Raw genomic sequence first — 18533 nt, forward strand, 5'->3', positions numbered from 1 at the left:
ACCTATGAGGTACTGTCTTATACTACAGGGTCTGCCTATGGGGGTGCTGCCTTATGCCACAGGATGTGCCTGTGGGGCTGCTGCCTTATGTCACAGGGTCTGCCTATGGTGTGCTGCCTTATACTACAGGGTCTGCCTATGGGGGTGCTGTCTTATAATACAGGATCTACCTATGGGGGTGCTGCCTTATACTACAGGATCTCCCTATGGGGTGCTGTCTTATACTACAGGGTCTGCCTAATTTGGGTGCTGCCTTATACTACAGGATCTGCCTATAGGGGTGCTGGCTTATATTACAGGGTCTGCCTATGGCGTGCTGCCTTATACTACAGGGTTTGCCTATGGGGTGCTGCCTTATACTACAGGATCTGCCTATGGGGGTGCTGCCTTATACTACAGGATCTTCCTATGGGGGTGCTGCCTTGTGCTATAGAGTCGGCCTATGGGGAGTGCATTATACTATATTGAGGTCTATCTGGTGCATTATACTATATGGAGGCCATCTAGTGGGCCATCGTACAGTGTGGGGATTACAGTGAGGGGGCCATCGCACAGAGAGGGGATTACAGTGAAGGGGCCATCATACAGTGCTGAAGCCATCAGTTTGCATTACAGTGAGGAGGCATCATGGTATGTATAAGAGAGCATCATACTGTGTATAGGAAAGCTGTACAGGGGGGCAGACTCAGGACATTATTCAATGTGAAGTGGGCACTTATTGTTATAGGAAAACTCAGGTTACTGTGACTATTAAAGGGGCATACAGGGCAATATTACTTTCTGTGGGCACTATTTTCTAGGGCACTTGCACCTGACATTACTATATTATAGAGGGGTGCTTTAGAATTTGAAGGCACAGAGAACCACACAGCAAGTGCAGTAATAGGGACACATACAGCAGCAGCAGCAGCAGCAGCAGCTCTGTATTGGGGTATCAGCAGGATGAGGAGTTTGTGCAGGTTGGAAATAGATGGTGATGGGTCTGGAATATGAGATGTGAAATGTGTCTTTGTTGTTTTCTCTGCAGGTGAGTCGTTGCTGGAAGAAGTTGTCATGTCGGTCTGGGCCAGATGGAAAAGACGAGAAGAGTGAATGATTTCATCACAAAGAATGTCAGCGGTAAGACATTATCTGTAACTGTGCTGTGATCTCTTATATGTTCTGTAGGGCTGGTATTTACCACTGACCATATAGCGGTAATATCTATGTTGGTCTTTATATAGAGATTATCTTCAGTAATTGCGTGGTCATCTGCTGAGGTTCTCCTCCACTATTAGGGTGCGTCATCCAGTTGTAATCAAGGTTACCTGGTTAGGAGCCCACTCAGAAGCTTCGCCCCCCCAAGCCAAAACCCTAGCTGCGCCTCTGAGTTGATGCTTTGTTTTTGCTCTGAAAGCTGTTTACCTTTTCTTGGTGCTTCTGGGTTTATACACTGTGTTCTAAATTATTATGCAAATAATATTTCCTCATATTTTCTCTAAATTACCTATCTGAATTGCAGTCATTGTTATTTTCCAGTCATCTACTATTCTAGTATAATTGCAATGTTTTGGAACAAACTGCCTATGAAAACAGTATCTTTTTTAAAAAAATAAACACTCAAAATGCATGTTCCAAATTATTATGCACAGCAGAGTTTTCAACCTTTTTTATTTTATTTTGAACAAAAAAATGGTCAATTGTGAAGTTATAAGCATTATCAGCTTATTACAAAATGAAATCAAACAGTTTTCAAGTGAAAACTTTATTCTAGGTGATGTTACATTTGCACATAGGACCCCTTGTTCGAAAGAAGCTTCTGAACTCTCTCGTCCATTGAATTTGTCAGTTTTTGGATGGTTTCTGCTTCAATTGTTTTGCATGCGGACAGAATACCCTCCCAGAGCTGTTGCTTAGATTTGAACTGCCTCCCGCCATCATAGACACTCCTTTTGATGATGCTCCAGAGGTTCTCAATGGGGTTGAGGCCAGGGGAAGATGGTGGCCACACCATAAGTTTGTCCTCTTTTATGCCCATAGCAGCCAGAGATGTAGATGTGTTTTTTGTAGCATGAGATGGTACATTATTATGCATGAAAATGATCTTGCTGCGGAAAGCACGGTTCTTCCTCTTGAACCATGGCAGGAAGTTTTTTTAGAAACTCCACATAGATTATGGAGTTCATCTTTACCCCTTCAGGGATCATAAAGGTGCCGACAATCTCTCTCCCCATGATTCCAGCCCAAATCATTACTCCACCTCCTCCTTGTTGGCGCCTTAGCCGTGTTTTCATGGGGTGTCCATCAACCAGCCATCCTCCACTCCATCCATCTGGACCATCGAGCGTTGCACGGCACTCATCGGTGAACAAAACAGTTTGGAAGTCAGTCTTCATGTATCGTTTGGCCCACTGGAGCCATTTCTGCTTGTGTGCAGTGGATAGAGGTGTTCGACAGGATGGCTTACGCACCTCTGAAGGACCCTGCATCTTGTTGGTTCTGGGGACGTTGGAGGCACCAGCAGCTTCAAAAACTTGTCTGCTGCTATGACCAGGCATTTTTGCAGCTGCTCTTTTAACCTTACGCAATTGCCTGTAAGAAAGGGTCCTCAATTTTTCCTTATTAGCACGCACACGTGTGTGCTGGGAATCAGCTACATACTTCTTGATTGTGCGATGATCACGATGAAGTGTCTTGGCAATGTTGATTGTAGTCATGCCTTGACCTAAATACTCCACAATTTGTTGCTTCTCAGCAGCCGACACATCCTTTTTCTTTCCCATTTTGGCCAAAAATGTAGGCTGCTTAATAATGTGAAACAGCCTTCTTAAGTAGTCTTGCCTTTATTTGGACACACCTGCCAAACTAATTTGCACAGGTATCTGCAATTGCTTTCAGTGATACAAAGAGCCCTGACACACATCACCATCAATGAGTTTAAATGACAAACAAAAAAAATCTAACCTTATCACTCCTAAACTCTTTGTGCATAATAATTTGGAACACAGTGTAAATCAATAAACCCACATGAACTTTTAAAGAAATGTGCCTCCTGTTTTCCTCCTGTCGCACCTGAGTGAGTACAACCCCCACAGTTGGTGCTAGACTGTGGGCATCGGTGCAGGAGGGACCTGGGAGGATTATAGCAGGTAATTGCTGTGGATTGGTGGATCCACGAACTCCGGGCTGTTTTCTGTGGATCGGCGAGTCCACAAACTCCGGGCGGCTTGCTGTGCCACAAAATCTGCAGATCAGAGGCTTGCAGAGCCGTGTTGAGCCGTGCAGAGCCTTGTGGAGACCCGTAGAGCCTTGCAGAGTGGTACGGAGCCTTGCCGTGCAGAGCTGTGCAGAGAGGTGCTGAGCCTTGCAGAGCGGTGCGGAGCCTTGCTGTGGAGAGCAAGTGGATGCAGCAGGAGCTGTGGCAGCACTAGCAGGAGCTGGTGGGGTGTCGCAAGAGGACATTGGTGGACCAGGTTGTGCAGTCTCTTAAAGCGCCAGTGCAAGCCCAGAGAGATATCAATGTACTGTGCGAACTGGGGCCTGAGAGGGCCGTCAGGAGTCCATGGGGTGCACCCCAAAGGGAGGGCGGTGACCCAGGGAGTGATGGTTGCCCAAAAGGAGGTGGAGTCCCAAAAGGGGGCGGTGACCCAACCAAGTATGGTTGCCCAAAAGGGGTGGCATCCAAAAAGGGGGCGGAGTGTCCCAAGGCAAAAGCAGAGGAGAATGTGCCGATGGACTGTTGCTGGGAGCAATGTTCGAACAGCTCATGTCCGGTATCTTGTACAGAGTATCATTCTGACAAGACGTCACAGAAGTGTTCTGTGGAAGTTAATGGAGAGAGCATGACTGGACTTCTAGACTCAGGGAGCTCAGTGGCCCTGGTGAGCACCACACTCCCTACGTATCTGATTCCTGGAAGGAAGAAAGATGGAAGTCCACTGCATCCATGGGGTCGCTAGGGATTATCCGGTGTCCAAGGTAATCATTGAGATGCCCACGGTTATTAACAGCCATGACGTCCTTGTAGTCCTGGACTTGCCCTACCCAATTATAATAAGCTGGGACTTTAAATTGTTTGGGGACTTGTGGGAGGAGGTAGCATCCCCTAAGGTCGAAAGCCCAGAGATGGGGGTGACCAACAGTGTGACCACTGGAAACGGGGCAGCTCCAGGAAAGGGGTCTGACACCTGGTTAAGTGCGGACTTGTTGTTCCGGAGTGACAGGGTGAGTGGTGGTGAGTCCCATCAAGACTGTGACTCTAACGCAAGGGAAAGAAAGTGCGGTAAGGTGGAGACAGGTACAAATGGCAAGTCTTCCTCTCGTCGCCGGGGACACGGCGGCCGCAGGAAGGCAGGACAGGCTACATTCTCTGAAAAGAGAACTGTAGAAGAGATAGGGTCAGGTGCAAACAAAGTTAATGTCCTTGATAAGGAGGCCACCTTGACGCTGACAAACCCTAGCAAAGAGGTAGTCAATGATGGCTAAAAATGAAACACACTTGGTTACTGTAGAGATCCATCAGTGGAAATCGCAGTAGGAGAAGAAATACCAGAGTGCACAGGTGGAGGAAAAACTCACAAATATCACGGAGAGCAGACTTGTGGTCCATGCAACTCTGATGTGGCGGAAAATGACAGCTGCATCAAAACTCTTTAAGAGGAAGGGAACTGTTTTGAGGCGTGTGACCCCATAACAGTTAGTAGTAGTGTTGAGCGATACCGTCCGATACTTGAAAGTATCGGTATCGGAAAGTATCGGCCGATACCGGCAAAGTATCGGATCCAATCCGATACCGATACCCGATACCAATACAAGTCAATGGGACTCAAGTATCGGACGGTATTCCTGATGGTTCCCAGGGTCTGAAGGAGAGGAAACTCTCCTTCAGGCCCTGGGATCCATATAAATGTGTAAAAGAGAGAATTAAAATAAAAAATATCGCTATACTCACCTCTCCGACGCAGCCTGCACCTCAGCGAGGGAACCGGCAGCGTTGTTTGTTTAAAATTCGCGCTTTTACATGGTTACGTGAAGTCCCGGCTTGTGATTGGTCAGGGCGGCCATGTTGCCGGGACGCGGACCAATCACAGCAAGCCGTGACGAAATTACGTCACGGCTTGCTGTGATTGGTCCGCGTCCCGGCAACATGGCCGCCATTAACCAATCACAAGCCGTGACGTCACGGGAGGCAGGACAAGCGCGCATTTTAAAAAGCGCGCGTGTCCAGCCTCCCGTGACGTCACGGCTTGTGATTGGTTAATGGCGGCCATGTTGCCGGGACGCGGACCAATCACAGCAAGCCGTGACGTAATTTCGTCACGGCTTGCTGTGATTGGTCCGCGTCCCGGCAACATGGCGCCGTGACCAATCATAAGCCGGGACGTCACTGGAGGCTGGACACGCGCGCTTTTTAAAATGCGCGCGTGTCCAGCCTCCCGTGACGTCACGGCTTGTGATTGGTTAATGGCGGCCATGTTGCCGGGACGCGGACCAATCACAGCAAGCCGTGACGTAATTTCGTCACGGCTTGCTGTGATTGGTCCGCGTCCCGGCAACATGGCCGCCCTGACCAATCACAAGCCGGGACTTCACGTAACCAAGTAAACGCGCAAATTTTAAACAAACAACGCTGCCGGTTCCTTCGCTGAGGTCCAGGCTGCGTCGGAGAGGTGAGTATAGCAATATTTTTTATTTTAATTCTTTCTTTTACACATTTGTACATTAATGTTGTTTCGATACCGATACCCGATACCACAAAAATATCGGATCTCGGTATCGGAATTCCGATACAGCAAGTATCGGCCGATACCCGATACTTGCAGTATCGGAATGCTCAACACTAGTTAGTAGTAAGGACTCCAGAGAACCTGAGGCTGGGAGATGGAGTTTGGGAACGAGAACATGGAAGTTTCAGAGAACCCAGCAGAGATCGCATAGGCAGTGGAGAGGTTCAAGGAGACAGTAAAAGACCATGTCGAGCAAGAAAAGGTCTTGGAACAAGTGTCGGAACACAGAGTGGATTAGCTAGAGAAAGAAGTTTCTGAGCTGAGGGATCACTTATCAACGTGTCAAATAGTGAACAAGGCCTTAATGGAAGATATGGAGGTGCTCAAAGAACCATTAAGGGGACTTCTACACGAGAAGGAGATGGTGGTCGCAGATTTACAGCGGCAGTTCCAGAGTGGTAAAGCGGCTGAGCTGCAAATGCCCATCTTGGCGAGGTGTTCTGTCCAGCAATATAATTGCTGTCTAGAGTTTAGTCATTTTTGTGTCTTAGTTATTACAGACATTGTATTTTCTGTGTATATTAATCCTTTTAATGGTTTTATATTGTAAGGTAACAACACCATCTGCTGGTGGTTTGATGTATACATTCTAGTTTAATTTGCAATGTACTATGGGAAGTTCCTAAAGCATTGTGGGATTGTTCCTGTTGCGTTGTGGTCTTATTATGACACTGTGGAGGGAGCACCAGCCATTGTTCCTGTATACTCCCGAGGAGAAACTACATCTCTTGTTTTTCTGCATGCTCCTTGTAAACAGCCTGCTCTAAGCATAGTTAGTAAGTCACTAGCTATGTGATACAGCGCTGTGTGTGTAAGGCTACTTTCACACTAGCGTTGACTGCAATCTGTCACAATGCGTCGTTTTGCAGAAAAAACGCATCCTGCAAAAGTGCTTGCAGGATGCGTTTTTTCTCCATTGACTAACATTAGCGACGCATTGCGACGGATTGCCACACGTTCCAACGTTGCATGTAACGTTTTTTTGCTGCGTTGTGTCCGCCATTTCCGACCGTGCATGCGCGGCCGGAACTTCGCCCCCACCTCCCCGCACCTCACAATGGGGCAGCGGATGTGCTGGAAAAATGCACCCGCTGCCCCCGTTGTGCGGCGGAGACAACGCTAGCGTCGGGAACCTCGTCCCGACGCACTGCGACGGGCCGAGCCCGACGCTAGTGTGAAAGAAGCCTAAGTATGTTTGCTGTATAGGTACTCATCAGCTTGTATTACCTCATGTTACTGTGTATTGCAGACTATTTGTATTCTATGCATTGTACAATTATATATTCTGAAATGCTCCATTTATTGCATCTTATAGTTTCAACCTTTCCTGTCACATCTACAATCAATAAAAGAAGGTTACAACTTTACAGCCTCTTTTTCTTAACCCCTTAAGCCCCAATGGTGGTTTGCACGTTAATGACCGGGCCAATTTTTACAATTCTGACCACTGTCCCTTTATGAGGTTATAACTCTGGAATGCTTGAACGGATCTTGGCGATCACTGTTTTCTCATGACATATTGTACTTCATGATAGTGGTTAAATTTCTTCGATATAACTTGAGTTTATTTGTGAAATTAATGGAAATTTGGCAAAAATTTTGGAAATTTTGCATTTTTCCAACTTTGAATTTTTATGCCCTTAAATTACAGAGATATGTCACAAAAAATAATTAATAAGTAACATTTCCCACATGTCTACTTTACATCAGCACAATTTTGGAACCAAAAATTTTTTTTGTTAGGGAGTTATAAAGGTTAAAAGTTGACCAGCAATTTCTCATTTTTACAACACCAATATTTTTTAGGGACCACATCACATTTGAAGTCATTTTGAGGGGTCTATATGATAGAAAATAAACAAGTGTGACACCATTCTAAAAACTGCACCCCTCAAGGTGCTCAAAACCACATTCAAGAAGTTTATTAACCCTTCAGGTGTTTTACAGGAATTTTTGGAATGTATCAAAAAAAAAATAACATTTAACTTTTTTCACAAAAAAATTTACTTCAGCTCCAATTTGTTTTATTTTACCAAGGGTAACAGGTGAAAATGGGCCCAAAAAGATGTTGTCCAATTTGTCTTGAGTACGCTGATACCCCATATGTGGGGGTAAACCACTGTTTGGGTGCATGGCAGAGCTCGGAAGGGAAGGAGTGCTGTTTGACTTTTCAATGCAAAATTGACTGGAATTGAGATGGGACGCCATGTTGCATTTGGAGAGCCCCTGATGAGCCTAAAGATTAAAACCCCCCACAAGTGACACCATTTTGGAAAGTAGACGCTCTAAGGAACTTATCTAGATGTGTGGTGAGCACTTTGACCCACCAAGTGCTTCACCGAAGTTTATAATTCAGAGCTGTAAAAATAAAAAATCATATTTTTTCACAAATATGATCTTTTTGCCCCCAATTTTTTATTTTCTCAAGGGTAAGAGAAGAAATTGGACCCCTAAAGTTGTTGTGCCATTTGTTCTGAGTATGCCAATACTCCACATGTGGGGGTAAACCACTGTTTGTGCGCATGGCAGAGATCGGAAGGGAAGGAGCGCCGTTTGACTTTTCAATGCAAAATTGACTGGAATTGAGATGGGTCACCATGTCAGGTTTGGAGGCCCCTGATGGGCCTAAACATTGAAACCCCCCACAAGTGACACCATTTTGGAAAGTACACCCCCTAAGGAACTTATCTAGATGTGTTTTGACAGCTTTGAACCCCCATGTTTTTCACTACAGTTTATAATGCAGAGCCGTGAAAATAAAAATTATTTTTTTTTCACAAAAATTATTTTTTAGCCCCCAGTTTTGTATTTTCCCATGGGTAACAGGAGAAATTCGACCCCAAAAGTTGTTATCCAATTTGTCCTGAGTACGCTGGTACCCCATATGTGGGGGTGAACCACCGTTTGGGCGCATGGCAGAGCTCGGAAGGGAAGAAGCGCCATTTGGAATGCAGACTTAGATGGATTGGTCTGCAGGCGTCATGTTGCATTTGCAGAGCCCCTGATGCACCTAAACAGTATAAACCCCCCACAAGTGACACCATTTTGGAAACAAGACCCCCCAAGGAACTTATGTAGATGTGTTGTGAGAACTTTGAACCCCCAAGTGTTTCACTACAGTTTATAATGCAGAGCCGTGAAAATAAAAAATCATTTTTTTCCACAAAAAATATTTTTTAGCCCCCAGTTTTGTATTTTTCACGGGAGCACGGGAGAGCTCGGAAGGGAAGGAGCACTGTTTTACTTTTTCAACACAGAATTGGCTGGAATTGAGATCGGACGCCATGTCGCGTTTGGAGAGCCCTGATGTGCCTAAACAGTGGAAACCCCCAATTCTAACTGAAACCCTATCCCAAACACACCCCTAACCCTAATCCCAACCATAACCCTAACCACACCCCTAACCCTGACATATCCCTAATCCTAATCCCAACCGTAAATGTAATCCAAACCCTAACTTTAGCCCCAACCCTAACTTTAGCCCCAACCCTAACCCTACCTTTAGCCCCAACCCTAACTCTAACTTTAGCCCCAACCCTAACCCTAACTTTAGCCCCAACCCTAACCCTAACTTTAGCCCCAACCCTAACTGTAGTCCTAACCCTAGCCCCAACTCTAACCCTAGCCCCAACCCTAACCCCAACCCTAACCCTAGCCCTAGCCCCAACCATAACCCTAGCCCTAACCATAACCCTAGCCCTAACCCTAGCCCTAACCCTAGCCCTAACCCTAACCATAACCCTAGCCCTAACCCTAGCCCTAACCCTAGCCCTAACCCCAGCCCTAACCCTAACCCAGCTATTCATGAATTTCTTTTGGGGGGGCGTTTATACCGTTCCACGTTTGATAAAATTGATGAAGCAGTTTCATTCTTCAGGTCAGTACAATTACAGCGATACCTCATTTACATCTTTTTTTATTTTTTGGCGGTTTTATACGATAAAAACTATTTAATAGAAAAAATAATTATTTTGGCATCGCTTTATTGTGAGGACTATAACTTTTTAATTTTTTCGCTGATGATGCTGTATGGCGGCTTGTTTTTTGTGGGACAAGATGACGTTTTCAGCGGTACCATGGTTATTTATATCTGTCTTTTTGATTGCGTGTTATTCTACTTTTTGTTCGGCGGTATGGTAATAAAGCGTTGTTTTTTGCCTCAGTTTTGTTTTGTTTTTTACGGTGTTCACTGAAGGGGTTAACTAGTGGGACAGTTTTATAGGTCGGGTCGTTACGGACGCGGCGATACTAAATATGTGTACTTTTATTTTATTTTTTTATTTAGATAAAGAAATGTATTTATGGGAACAATATTTTTTTTTTCTTTATTTAGGAAATTATTTTTTTTTTACACATCTAAAAATTTTTTTTTTAACTTTTTTACTTTGACCCAGGGGGGCATCACTGTATAATGACAGATCACTTGCAGGACCCGGAAGTAGCCCCGTGGCCATTTAGGATCTGGGGCCTGCAGGGAGGAGACTCTTGGTACAAGGTGAGCAGATCGCCTTGTACCGATCGTCTCAGGGAAGCACGCAGGGAGCCCCCTCCCTGCGCAATGCTTCCCTGTACTGCCGGAACACTGCAATCATGTTTGATCGCAATGTGCCGGGAGCGGTCCATGACCGCTCCTGGCACATAGTGCCGGATGTCAGCTGCGATAGTCAGCTGACACCCGGCCGCAATCGGCCGCACTCCCCCCGTGAGCGCGGCCGATCGCATATGATGTACTATCCCGTCATTGGGAATTATGTCCCAGGTCACCTTGACGGGATAGTGTGTCATATGGGATTAAGGGGTTAAAGAAGAGAGGGGGTTTAGCTACATGTCTAATTACACACCGCGCTAATGTGTATGAGGACAGCATAGTGAAACAACTGCTGAGGACAAGCTCAGAAGATCTGACGATACGGAGCCCGCCATTATCCAAGCATACGGTTATTGCATATGGATATTGCAGCAACCTCCTAATGGTCGCACTAAATAATCGGACCATACGGAGCCCTCCATTATCCATGCGGAGCAGACACAGGAATAGCTCAGTGGTCACCCAACCGTTGATTCATGTCTCAAGGATGAGCATCCTCTTGTCAAGATGAGATCACTAGTTGGTTCCTCCAAGACATGATCCATCAGCAATGCCGCCGCCATTGCTCGCGCAAAAGCTGAAGTGGCAAAAGCACAAAGCACCTTTGTTGAGCAAGAGATACAATTGAAACAACAACAAGCATCCCTGGTTGCAGAAAACGCATGCCAAAAAGCATCACTGGATGAGAAAAAAGAACGCCAACAAGCATGCCTGGAAGAAGAGAAAGCAAGCCTTGAAGCGACATTACAGAAGCTTGCTATTGAAAAAGAAACAGCAGCTGCCATAGCAGGAGCCTTAGAAGCTGCCATTTATTCTGATGACGAACACAGCAGATGCAGCAGTGTGCTAGGCCTACAGCAAGTAACTCACGATTCATTTCAGCGTACTGCAGAGTACGTCCATCAACATTCCAAATCAAACAACGATCCAGACCCACAGCCCAAGACAGAGCATTTTGTCAACAAGTCAAGCCAACCAGATAATTCAGATCCCCAGAAAGCCAACTATCAGTCTCCCTGCCACAAGGAAGGAAATACACATTAGGATGAGTCTGACTACAATTATCTTTCTGCAGAACAGAAGATCCGTAATCTGCCCCAGCTTAAAGAGACTCCCTTCGCTTCAGAAAGGTACTACAGCAGTTGGACCAAACCAAAGACATCTAACAGGTATGACCGCACAGCACACATGTACTCTGACACCACACCATCAGCTGGTATTAGCGCCAATCAAGCCACAGTGGACTTTGCCAAGTTCCTTGTTCGACATGAGTTGGTCACCAAGGGACTTGTAAAGTTCAGCGACCGCGCTGAAAACTACAGAGCTTGGCGAGCCTCCTTCCAAAATGCCATCAGAGACATAGGTCTATCATATAGTGAAGAAGTGGATCTCTTGGTAAAATGGCTAGGAAGTGAGTCTGCCGAACACACAAAGAGAATCAGAGTCATTAATTTAAATTATCCAGATGTCAGCCTCAAAAGAATTTGGAATAGACTTGATGAATGCTATGGCTCTGTAGAGGTTATAGAAAGTGCCTTGCTTAAAAGAATAGAGGACTTTCCTAGAATAGAAAACAAGGACTATTCAAAGCTCAGAGAATTAACTGACTTGTTAATGGAGTTGTGTGTAGCAAAAGCAGAAGGAGATCTTGTGGGGTTGACATACCTTGACACTGCTAGAGGTGTGAACCCCATAGTTCAAAAACTCCCATACAACCTGCAAGAAAAGTGGGTTACATATGGTTCTAGGTATAAACAGACTTACAATGTACTATTTCCTCCATTCAATGTTGTCATGTACCTGCTTCTCAGCACGTGACTGGGGATTGCGCCTGCAAGGGTTAATCTATCTCTAAAAAATACTCGGAGGACACCCCAGCGTGCTCGAGAAATCTCGAGTAATGAGTATATTCGCTCATCACTATTTATATTCCTATATTCTTCTGTCTCTTTGAGATTTGAAGTTACCTTTTAAAACAAGTAATTTCATGTCCATAATATGATTTGGGAGACAAAAATGTATTGCCACAGGTAGATCCATTCTTTTTTCTCTTATTGTGTGGCGGTGAGAATTTATTCTTGTTCTAAGCTTTTGCCCTGTCTCCCTCACATACAGACCCCCAGTTGGACATTTAGTACAAATAATTAGGTACACCACATTAGAAGTGTCACAGCTGAAAGTACCTGGTATCTTGTAGTCCTGATGTGAATTGGGGATCTTTATCTTGTCCGTGGTCATTATAAATTGACATGTCTTACATTTTTTCTGATTGCAAGGAAAGCTACCTGCAGCTGTTGGAGAGGACAAAATTTCTTTTAGTCTATGCCTGATGAAGGTGACCTGAGTAGTCTCGAAAGCTTGCAATTTGTTACCATCTTTTCAGTTATCCATTAAAAGGTATCAACCACTGAGGACTCTCAATTCTAAATATTTTTCTTAGTGCATATATAAACATTTATGAGTGATCTGAAAAAGTGCTTAATACTGGCTAACACGGTACCAAGATATATATCTTTCCTGTATATATGCACTAGGCACTTTTGCAGCTTTATGTGATGAGAGGCAAGGTAGTATATCTTGTTGCTAGGAGAGACTTTTTCTTATAATTGGTTCGCTTAGTATTATAATCTATGTTTGATAAGCAAACTTTATACATATTTAATCTGTAAAAACATGATGCATTGATTTGATTTATAAGCATTTACCTTTTTTTGATATAGACCTGCATATGGCGGCATTATGTTTGCATTTGTATCTCTGTTCTATCCCTTTTTAATGAGATTATTTTATAAAAAATTGAATATTTGACATTCGCTTCCATTGATTGTAGGATTTTGTTGAAGTTTAGGAAGTGCCATCCTCAGGCCAGTTTTTCTTTATATGAGGCTCTAAGTTGGGGTTGAGCCTGAACCGCGGCCTGACTTGGGGGTCACAGCGGCCACATATGTATGGTCCTGTGCATTGGTACATTTTCCCTCCTCGCACGGGATCTCGGGTGGGTCACTTGCTTCCACCTTCTCTGTAGCATTTACTTGCAAGGTAGGGACATAGTGGGACACCATCCTCCCCAAGTCTGTGACTAGCAATACATTGGTGGGAATAGTCTCTGATACTCCCACTTCTCTCATTCCTTTCCATGCTCCCCAGTCCAAGTATACATGGCCATGGGCACGGCAGGCCTGACCCCTCCAATCCCGGTTATAGACATAGTCTTTCCTGGTATGACATCTGCATGGTTTACCATTGCTGGGATACCAGAGTCACCCCTGCTCCAGTGTCTCTGAGACCAGTGGTGACTTTATTGCCAACAGTGACAGATTGACAGTTCTCATTAGTTCTCACATCAGAGGCGGCCACAATGAGGACATATGGTGGGGGCCCAGATGGCTTTGTGGTTGGGCATTTCTCTCTATCAGGGCAGACTGCACGAACGTGTCCCACTTTGTTGCAGGAGAAGCATCAGCGTGCATTGCCTAGGGAATGTCTAGTCTCCTGGACCCCATAGAAGGTGGGCTTGGACAGCACTGGTAATCGGCCAGCAGAGGGAGAAGAGTCCCCGTTTGACTTACCTCCCTTCCAGCTGAATCTCGATGGCTTCTGCACCTCAGGCATCCTGTTAGCCACATAACAGTCAGCAATCCTTGCAGCCTGATCCACAGTTTGTGGTCTCGATTACACACAAATTGTCGTACATCCATGGGACACATATGAAGAAATTGATCCTTGACCAGAAGATCCGTTAAGTCCTCAAAACTGTTAACAGACAGTCGCCTGATCCATTGGTGGAACGTGGTCCTCAAGGTGCTCACAACATCCGCATAGCTGTCTGTTGATCCACGTTGTAGGTTTCGGAACCTTCTCTGATAAACTTCTGGGGTTAGGTTGTATTTCCTGATCAGGGCCTCTTTTAGTGCCTCATTGTTCCCATCTAGCTCTGGTGGGAAACCAGCAAAAACTTCCAGGGCTTTGACTCTCAACCCTGGGGTTATATACTGAGCCCACTGCTCACGGGGTAGATGATATTGCCTGCAGGTTTTTTTCAAACCCCCGAAGAAAAGTATCTAAGTCCGTATCCTTCTCCATCACAGGGAAGTTTCCCAAACGTGGTCTCCTTGGATTTATGTCCTGGGAGGGGGTTAGGTGAGGACTATTACCCCTCTCTATTTGAGCCATCTGTAGCTTGAAAGCTCTTTCCTCCTTGCGTTCTGCAGCCTCTTCGGTACTGTAGAATAAGCTGCAGGCGCAGATTGGGATCACTCGCTCCCAGCTGTTTTAAGGCCATTACTAAAGTAAAGTCCATAGGCTCCTCAGCACTGGCATTACTGGCATCTCTATCAGGTATCTCTGGTGCAAGAGCTGGCATAGCTGGGTCTCCCTGAGGCGAACTCTCTCCTTGCTCAGATGCTCCAGTACTTTGCTGTATGTCCTGTTTGACTAAGGCACGTATCAGCAGTTCCTGGGATTTGTAAGCAATCTCTATTTCTCTCTGCTCACAGAGGTTGATCAGAGCCTCCTTGCTCTGCTTCTTGTACAGGGCTGCCATATCAATGAACAGCCTTTTGCCAAATAAAAGATAGAAAAGAAAAACGAGGAAGGGAAACTGTTTGCAGGTATGTCTAAGTAAGAACTGAGCTGAACCTTGGAGAAATGGTGCACTCTTCGCAAGGATGCCAATTCTTTAGTACAGGGAATAATTGTTTAAACCATGTACAAATGCTATAATAGAAATTAATTCTATCCTACCGCTCTGCCACCAATCTGTCATATACCTGCTTCTCAGGACGTGACTGGGGGTTGCGCCTGCAAGGGTTAATCTATCTCCTCTCTCAGTCCAGCATTCAGCCTCTGTCCTATACTGCAATAGGAGCATAAATCTCACCTCGAAACAGACCATGCACCTCCTCATACATGCTGCCACTAGGGTTGAGCGAAACAGATTGGACAATTTCAAAAATCGCTGACTTTCAGCAAAGTCGGGTTTCGTGAAACCCGACCTGATCCCAGTGTGGGATCGGCCATGCTGTCGGTGATCTTCGCGCCAAAGTCGCGTTTCATATGACGCTTTCAGTGCCATTTCTCAGCCAATGAAGGAGGACGCAGAGTGTGGGCAGCGTGATGACATAGGTCTCGGTCCCCACCATCTTAGACAAGGGCATGACAGTGATTGGCTTGCTTTCTGCGGAGTCACAGGGGCTATAAAGGGGCGTGCACGCCGACCGCCATCTTACTTCTGCCGATCTGAGCATAGGGAGAGGTTGCTGCAGCTTCATCAGAAGCAGGGATATACTGAGGGAGGGAAGATTAACCCCCAAACTGCTTGTGCTGTAGCGATTTCCACTGTCCAACACCACCTTTTCTTTGCAGGGACAGTGGAGGCTATATCTTTGTGCATCAGCTCTGTAGCTTATTAGGCTGCCTTATAAGGCTCCCTGATAGTGCAGCACCCCAGTGTCCTGGTTGTTGCAGTACTGTCGCTCTTCCACCAGGGGGAGTGATGGTACGTCTGATGGTACTAAAGGAGTTCACCTGACCAGGTATCACAGTCACACACTACACTTCACACTCCGGCCATCAGGGGGAGCAAAAAGTTCTATCTATTAGGCCACTCCTCACACTCGGGTAAAACTGGGGGTTGGATAGGAAGTTAGTGAGAAAGCTACCTGGGTGAGACGCAGAGTATACCTGTCAGGCAGACAGAGGGAGAAGGAGGAACATCGGAGCTGTAGACAGAGGTCCCTGTCAGGGGTGGGATCCTGACAGAGACATAGCAAGAGATAGAACGTTGCGCCTGCACCTCATTGCGGCAGCATCCTAAGAAAGGACAAGAAGCGAAGTATATTGTGGAGAAGTGAGAAACGAGATCACCGCACAAGTAGATAACACCAGGAGGAGTCCTGCCTTAAGACCAGCAACATCCTTCTGAGGCGCGTAGCCGATGGCCGGAACACCGAGGAAGTAATTGGCTCTATGCATTACTTTGAAACATGGCAGTGTTATGGAAATATTAGGGTTGGATAAATATATCCCTGTGTGTGCTGTGGCCGCTCCCAATTAGACTGAGTATTTTGAGCGCTCATCAAGAATGGACTGTACACAACTGTGACAGAACAACATTCCATCAATACTGAAACTTTATTGTACATACATAGTTTTATATTTTCACATAGAAAGGAGTGGTTAGGGGTTGTCAGGGGTGGTTAGTTAATTACCATATTGTCTAGCTCCTCTGTCATTGGTTATCTAAAGATATATGGAATATGGTGATTAATGCTCATATGACTGCAGATTAAGGAACTAAAATGTACCTCTGTATGTAGGACAAAGATGAGACATTTGATCAGCAGTCACCAAACATCTGACTCTGTTCTGCTTTTAGGGACGGAAAACCCCTTATGATCTGTCTGGCTTATATCAGTTTGTCAGCCATTTTAAACCATTGATTATAGTGTATATATTAGCTGTGAGTATAAGGGTATATATGATTATAGAGGAGTATACATGCAAGTGAGATCTACATGATATATATATTTCTATCACAAGCCCCCCTTAGATATCACTTGCCCTAATCCTAGCCTCCTGTCCCAAAGCGCTGCAACTCTTTTGTGCTGTCGGCGAACTGACACAAACCTAACGCCTGTGCCCCACTCCGTACAGACTTTTCGCAAATGGGCGGTCAGGAGATCTGTCCCTAACGGGGGTTCGTTGCAATCAGTCTCTTAGTCAATAGCATGTGTAGTGAGCGATGTGTAGTCTTTATCAGGTAGGTCATCTTTTCGGTCAGGCCGCAACATCATTCTGGCTTGGGTGTCATCTTCTGGTAGGGGAGCTTTCTTGCAATGCGATGAGTGGATCCAAGTGGGTCTTCCTTCCAGCTTCACAGAGTTTGGTGTCATCAGCAGCACTTGAGCAGGACCATCAAATCTGGGATCGAGTGGTGTTCTCCTTACAAGCTTTTTCACCAACACCCAGTCTCCTGGCTTCTAGGAGTGCATACCGGATACTATATCTGGATCTGGCAATGAAGAAAAAAACTCGAGAATGGATGTTAGCAAGTTTCTTGGTGATTTCAATTACATAAGCAGACAAAGTATCATATTACATAGTCAGCTGCCGAGGGAAAGGATACCCCTAACCTGGGACTAGACACAAACAAAACTTCATATAATGACAGCTTTTCTGGGTCTCTGGAAGTATGCCTTACACTAAGTAGTGTGATTGGGAGTGTGTAGGCCTAAGTCTGACCCTACTGCTGACTAGATCTCTCGTGTGAGATTTGCTGTGAATGCGGGTCCCTGGTCACTCTCTATCACTTCTGGGACCCCATAGCTGCATATCTCGTCTCTGAGAGTAGCTTCTTTGCAGTAGTCTTTGCTGACTGGTTCTTCACTGGGAAAGCTTCTGGCTGCCATCCTGAGAACATGTCCACGGCCACAAGGGCATATTTGAAACCTCCACTTGGCGGCATCTGGATGTGGCCTATCTGGATCCTCTGGAAGGGGTACAGTGGTCTGGCAAGACTATGTGTGGGAACTTTCTTCATTCTTCCAGGGTTGCATTTGCCGCAGGTCAGACAGCTGCTTGCGAATTTGGCTGTTAGGGTGGAGATCCCTGGAGCGAACCAGTAGGCACCAATCGGAACATTCATCTGTGTCTTTAATCTGTGTGTGGGCCCATGTGCCCACTGGACCACCATAGGGTACATGCTTCGGGGTAAACCGGGTTTGTAGTCCATTTAGTATACCCTTCCTTCTTCATGTGCTGCTCTTTTCTGCGTCCAGCATTCCTTCTTGTCCTTTGGGGCTTGCTCTTGCAGCTTTTTGAGCAGATCACAGGACGTCATTTGGTCAGGTTTCTTGTCTTCAGTCGTCATGTAGTAGCCGTCTGGCTCTGCGACCTCTTCCACTTTTCCATATTGTCTTCCCTTGACTGCTTCTTTGGCTGCCATATCCGCCATGTTGTTGCCTCGTGCCTCTACTGTGTTTAGTTTTCCATGCGCTTTGACTTTTAGTACTGTCACCACTTTTGGAAGTTGAAGTGTGTTCAGCAGGTCCTTAATGGCTCCATTGATGCTTCACGGTTGTTCCGCTTGCTGTGATGAAGTCCCTTGCAGCCCAGATGGGTCCGAAGTCATGTGCTATGCCATGCGAGTACCTCGAATCGGTATACATTTTCTCAGTCTT

The 18533-nt window shown here is 45.7% G+C and overlaps 1 protein-coding gene across 1 annotated transcript in view; it reads right to left on the reverse strand.

The window, feature by feature from the left end:
* LOC143803816 (N-lysine methyltransferase KMT5A-like) overlaps positions 1-13965 on the reverse strand; it is a 97520-nt gene extending 83555 nt beyond the window's left edge. Inside the window, exon 1 of the mRNA XM_077281581.1 lies at positions 13923-13965. Within this exon, the coding sequence (XP_077137696.1) occupies positions 13923-13965 (43 nt within the window). The remainder of the gene's footprint in view (positions 1-13922) is intronic.
* Between the last annotated feature and the right edge of the window lie 4568 nt (positions 13966-18533).

The sequence above is a fragment of the Ranitomeya variabilis genome, chromosome 2 (assembly GCF_051348905.1).
Source record: "Ranitomeya variabilis isolate aRanVar5 chromosome 2, aRanVar5.hap1, whole genome shotgun sequence".
NCBI classification, from domain to species: domain Eukaryota; kingdom Metazoa; phylum Chordata; class Amphibia; order Anura; family Dendrobatidae; genus Ranitomeya; species Ranitomeya variabilis.